We start from the raw sequence: 6,394 nt of genomic DNA on the forward strand, positions 1-6,394 counted from the left end.
GAATACAATGTTATCTTCCAATACTTTCCAAATCAATAATTGTCTCACTAATTGTCTATAAAATACGAATTTTTGATTTTTTTCTCGAAAATCTTGCTATTAAGATTCCAATTTCTTGGTAAAAGTAGAAAAAAGATCAAACAAATAGAAATAATTTTTATACAGAAAATGCGTAGCACAGAAAAACGACATGTTGACGATGTCAACACAGCTCTTCTCGAAGAAATCCAACCATTAGAATAATATTTAAGGTTCTGCGCATGATAAGAATCAGAAACCGCGATAAGAAAAAATATCTAAAAAATAAAATATAATAATAATAAATAAATAAATACAACAGAAGTATCACAAACAATAATTATGATGATAATCAAAAATACTTTCTTTTTGTCAACAATCCTCTTGTTGTTGTACTTGGTTGTTAGTCGTATATTTAGTTAATACATAATTGTTTTGATGTATGCGAAAATGAAAGGCCACACCCCTTTAGTCCGAGTTGTCCACCTAGCCTAAACACGTTCGTGCGTGTCTCGTCGCCGAGCAACTCCGCATCTGTACGGACGTCTACAACTCTGTTGGAATAGATTTAAACTCGAAAATCTAAATAATTTCTCATGAAGAGACGTTTACTGCGCAAAACACACAAATAAATAAATAATATGATTGGCTATAATCTCCGCCTACGATTACACCTCTTATGCGATTCTGCAGGATTTTTCATAAGTTCGAAAAATTTTGTGGTTGAAATCTCGTTTGTTTTTGTAATTCGTATCGTAAATCGTTGGAAGGTTCGGTAAAAACTTTATAGCAGTTTTAGTTTATTCCCTGCACATAATTGGCTGAAAATTCGGCAGCGAAACTAAAGATTTTAAAATTTTGTGAAGACGAGTTTTTTTTTCATCAATACGGCTTCGTTATGTCAAATGTGAATCGCTTATGTAAAGTGGTGTATAATTATAGGTTATGTAATTAATGTAATTAATGTAATTATGTAATTGCATGTTGTCATATTTGTATACATTATACACGTATATATGTATAAATAAAATCGGCACTTTGATTCAATTCAGTTATTCTCCAGGGAATGATGATTTGTCGACTATAAAATTACTTATTCCGTTATTATTTAAAAAATTTTATCTAGAAAATTCTCTAAAGAATGCTTCTGTATAGCGCAACGAACCACCTTCTAACGTAAACAGAGACAATTATTCGCACCAAAAACTATTTACAACAATTAATTACCGTATCTGCAGAAATTTGTCGTCAATCAAGCATTTGGAATTCTTTCATTAGTCCGATCCGCCTATAATTAATAGCACTTATCGTCTCGTCTCGCGATTCCACACAATACATAAATTTTTCATGGTTAAAAAGTCTAAGTACATGGATCGGAGCATTTCCCTTCTGATCTCCCTGTCGCTCATTCTGGCTGTCTATGATCTTGCTGTGATCTTACTCTGTTACATGATGGCTGTAGAATTTCTGTTACTTTCCCCTTATTTATTTACATATTTACACACTACTTACAATTTACGATCAGACCTACTTCACAGTATTCTATTGTCTCATCTTCATACATTAAAAAGGTGTGTATTAAAAAAACACTTTCAAAAAGAAGAGGAAATGAGAAAATGGAAAATTTCCGTAAAATGCGCCATTGGAGAACTTGCTCTACCTCTCCGCAGACAAGGAGATTAACCGAAACAAAGGCGCCGACCGAAAAGTCTGGATAAAATCAGAGAGTTCCTTGAGTTGACCAAGTCCAACGGCAGGAAAAAAGCCTTCAGAATGCCTCCATAAAACTTCCTTATGTAATTTTCTGGGAGAAAATGAAATTTCTTAATTTTTTCTGTAATTTTCCCTCTATTTATGGGAAGAACAAACTTTGAATACAGTCAGTGTTTAACATTTTACAACAAATTCTACTCATAATAGTATGATCTCTTCCTTTTTTCTTATTAACAATTTGATTTATTTTTACTAAAAAAAATAATGTCAACCATTCGCTCTTTTTCAAGTTACTATTCTCATTCCGTTGCGCCTCAATCCTTTCCGGACACTTTTCGATCGAAAATTTTGATCTCCCGGCTATCGATACTCGTTTGTGTGTTGCGCGCACCTCACATGATCACAACTCCCTCCATTGTTCATTTTCCACTTCAAATCACTTTTCATTATTATTTTTGGCAAACTTTTGTGGTTCGTTATGCTCGTCGTGATCACTTTTTCACTAATCATTCGTTCTGGTGATCAATCTGCATCAGCGCGTAACTTAAGATTCTTCCAGTCACTCATTCGTCACTTATTCTTCTAATCAACATTTCTTTTTTAAGATCTACTCTCATTCTTCAACCTTATTTCTTACTTTCTCAGTTTCTTTTTTTTTCCTCCTTCCTTAAAAATTCCTTGTTTTTTTGTTCTATTGCCTTTATTTCAACTGTTATTATGTTTCGTGTCGTAAAACTTCCAGTTTTCTTCTTCTTAATCTAAACCTCATTTTGTCTGCTTCCATCATAAGACTAGATTTGAAAAATTCTGATTTTTGATCATTTTTGACCAACCATAATTTTCCCGGATCAACTAGAGCTGTAGCATCCATACATACAACTCAAGCTGTGGGTAACGCACAACAGTTTAGCGCGCCCTTTCGAAAAGTTGCCAGACTCGGGTAAAAAATTTACTTAATTAGTCCCAGAGGACGGTTTTATTTTTCATTAGGACAGAAACTGAAAAAAAAAATTAAAATTTTGAGCAGGACTCTGAGCATAAACGAATCTGTAGTTTGAACAATGGTTTTTGTTATTTTTATTGAAGTTGGGATTAAAAATCAGAAAACGCGAAAAAAAATTAAAATTCGAAACTGGAATTTGAAAAAATTGGATTATTGCGCTTAAATTTAAATGAAATAGTGTTTCAATCAGAAGTGCAAAGCCAAAGCATGGCCAGGAAACCACTGCTAGCCATTCCGAGGAAGCCGGACTATACTGGTGGAGTTATGGCAAATTTTTTTCTTCCATCTGATGCGACAGCTTTTTCTTAATCAAGAAAAGGGAGAATGGAAAAATGCATCTTCTTTTTAGAGGTCTTAATTTTAAATAATTTTTTTTCGTAAAAATGACCGAAAACGGCAAAACCAAGTCACTCCAGGATTTCATTTTGTTTGTTTTGTTTTGTTTTGTTTTGTTTTGTTCATTTTGTTTCCTTGTTGAATAGAAGTGTCAAAAAAGAAACAAGTTTGCTACAAAACCAGTGTGTTGTACTTTTGAATCGAAATATTGTGTCCTTATGAATTTTAAAAGGTTCCGGTTTACATACTTTTGCATTTCGTTTTTGAGTATTCATCTACTTTCCCTACGAATTTCGAATATCCAAGGAATTCCTTCAGCACATCGGAAAAACAGCACTTAACACACGTTGCACTCTTTAATAATTAATATGCAATACCAAGTCAAATGCAGCTGTCCCTTCGATTATTGAAAAAAAAGCGTTTTCCGAAAAAAGAAGAAATGCCCGCATATGTGCTCCTAGCTGTCAGGAAGAATTCCAATTCCCAATATTCCACATAGGAAGTGTTTACAAGTCCAAATTTATTTGTTTATTTGTTTGTTAATGAAGTCTAGTACGATGATGGAGACTGAAACATCCCTACGGACAAGTAGTTCTAACGTGATCAAATTTTAATGGAAATTATCTCCGTGTCACTTCTTTTCGTTGTTTTTTAGGCGTCTCAGAATGTTTCCCGGATAGATCAATATTTAAAAAAATAAAAAACAATATAAAAATAATAGTAACAAATATAATAGTGAAATATAAAAATATTGAAAATGGAGAAACCACCTCTAGCATTCATCCTTTAGTGCATCTTTGATTTAATCCTATAGTTCAACAATTAACAAATTAATCTATGTGTCCGTGACTCGCGATGAAATACTTAGGAGGGTTATGGTCGCTCGAGCTACGAAAAAAACCATTTCTCTCTTTGGAGAACTTCGTAAAGAAATCTAACGAATGCTTGGTTGTCTCAAACATCTTTTTGTTGTTGCTTCCTTCTCATCTCCTTCAATGCAGTAATCTGTTGTTCACTTAAAACGGTTCTAATCAACTCTTTGACGATCGCGCTACAGAACGGTGAGCCGCACTTTTGCTCGCATAGGAGGATGCGGCTCGTCGGTGAGAGCTGTACACATTCTCACTCGCATTTTCCATCATTTTTCTTTATTTTTTTAAAGTTTTTTTGCACTTAATGGACTTGTTATCTTTGAATCTTATACAAATGCTTACTTACTTACTTAATTAGATACTTAGATGCTTAGATGGCCCGTCTTCACTGGACGTGCGGGCCCCAGTATCTCTTCCGCTCGTTTCGTTCCCTCGCCATTGTCATCCATGATGTTCTCAAGTTTCGTGAGTGACGTTGACGAGATCCTTGGGCCGTATCCAGCTGAACTCTCAGCTGGTCCATCCGTCATAGCGAACACGTCAGTCCATCTCGTTTGCGTTCTTCCTCGGGGACGTTTAGCGTCCCTTGGGATCCACTATTTTTTTTTTTTTTATTTCCCCGGGGGGCGAAAACGGGACATTTCTCTTTAGCGGGGCGAACACCTAGGTGTTGTGTGCGCCGGCTAAACTTCAGAAGGCATCTTTCAAGAGCTCTGTAGGTAGTAAGTAGCTCTCTAGACGTGGCAGCGGTGTCCGCCCACGTCTCCTCTGCATAACAGAGCGCTTGAAGAACTGTCAAGTCGAAGAGATGGGCACGAAGATCTTGGTCCGTCAGTTGGTCCGTAGCTTCCCTGACGGCTGCTGAATGCTGCCCATACTGCTCTCATTCTTCTATTCAGTTCTCTCCTTTTTCCACGAAGTTTCCACGATTTGGAATCCTTCAAGTTGTACTCCTCCGTCCTCGCAGTAGTTCTTCATGAACTGTGTTTTCTTTCTGTTTATTCGCAGTCCTGTTCTCTTCCCTGCTTCGCTCAATTCGTTGAGCATCGTTTCTGCTTTATTGTTACTGCTCCAAAAGAGAACGATGTCGTCCACCAAACGAAGGTTCAAGAGAAATCTTCCATCAACACGTATGCCCCTTCCTTCTTCTCAGGAAGGTGATTTTATTATCCATTGCAATGCAGCCGTGAACAGCTTTGGCGATATCGTATCGCCTTGTCGTACCCCCTCTCCAATGGGTATGGTGAGGGAGCGATAGAAAAGCTATATCTTAGTGGTGCATAGATCGTAGCAATTGGCTGATGTCCTCACATACGACGCGTCCACACCTTGAACGACCAGCGCTAGCAGTACTGTATTCGTTTCTACTCCGTCTAAGGCTTTCTCATAGTCGACCAAAGTTAAAACAAGGGGAGGCGGTATTCCCGGCAAACCTCTATGACCCTCGACACGGTCTGGATGTGGTCCAAGCAGCTGAACCCCTGACCGAATCAGCAAGCATATCGGACGGTAGTTCCAAAGGTTCTCTCGCTCACCTTTCTTATGGATAAGAACGGCTCGCGAGGTCTTCCACTGGTCAGGGATCCTTTCTTTCTGAAGGTAGGATGTCTTGTGCGCTGCTAAGATTACTTGAAGTGGATGGCCAGCAGCCCGAAGAAAGTCTGCTCAAATAAAATCAGGTCTGGGGGCCTGCCAGATTCCATGCTCTTGATAGCGACTCGTACTTCCGAAGGGAGAATCCGTGGTGGAGCTTCACCAGTGGGGATGATCGGGCTTGACACAGGAGTTGATGAAAGGAAAAGGTTCGAGTAGAACCTCTCCGTAATGATTTCCATCTCACGACGAGAAGACGTGCGAGTCCCGTCTTCGCTCAGCAAGGCTGCTAGCGGAATATTACATTCGTGGAGGTCCCTGCGACACTTCTTCAGACTCGTTCTTCTTTGTGTTGCTTCCAGAATCTTATTCTGCTTGCATTTCAAAAGATCCTCCTGCAACGCTTTTCTTCAGCTAGTGTTTGCTACTAACCGCTCAATCTGCGATGCATTCGGATCAAGCCTCAAAACCTTTCTTCTTTCCAACAATTCCTTGGTGGTCTTCCAAATCTGCTCTGGGAAATTTCGAAGATTTCGAAGATACAAAGACAGCTCGCAAAAATCGATTGCCTTCTGCCACACTCCCGATACGGAAGAAATTGTGCTGTCGATGCGTTGAAGACGCATCCCACATCTAGCCACCTAAACTTTTCTTCGACTTTTTTGACCACACCCTTCTTGATACCATTTATCGAACCCTATTTGGTAATTTTTCTCTCGCAAACACTTCATCAACCCGCAAAAAGCTTTGGAAGAGTTTTGGATAATGGCTTGGTATATAAAAATAAACAGAAATGGCGAGCGCATAGCGATCATAGTTGAAGTAAGCGGATACACAAGATTGTTGCCGATTTTGGCAC

General features: G+C 38.3%; 1 protein-coding gene across 1 annotated transcript; it reads right to left on the minus strand.

Annotated features, from left to right (window-relative positions):
• Positions 1-4,304: 4,304 nt before the first annotated feature.
• Positions 4,305-6,161, minus strand: RB195_003556 (uncharacterized protein; the record flags this gene model as incomplete). Its single annotated transcript, XM_064201258.1, has 5 exons — positions 4,305-4,527; positions 5,258-5,423; positions 5,478-5,535; positions 5,667-5,853; positions 5,968-6,161. The coding sequence occupies 5 exons, from the start codon at positions 6,159-6,161 to the stop codon at positions 4,305-4,307; spliced, it is 828 nt and encodes a 275-aa protein (XP_064057139.1).
• Between the last annotated feature and the right edge of the window lie 233 nt (positions 6,162-6,394).

Source organism: Necator americanus, chromosome IV (assembly GCF_031761385.1).
Source record: "Necator americanus strain Aroian chromosome IV, whole genome shotgun sequence".
Classification (NCBI taxonomy): domain Eukaryota; kingdom Metazoa; phylum Nematoda; class Chromadorea; order Rhabditida; family Ancylostomatidae; genus Necator; species Necator americanus.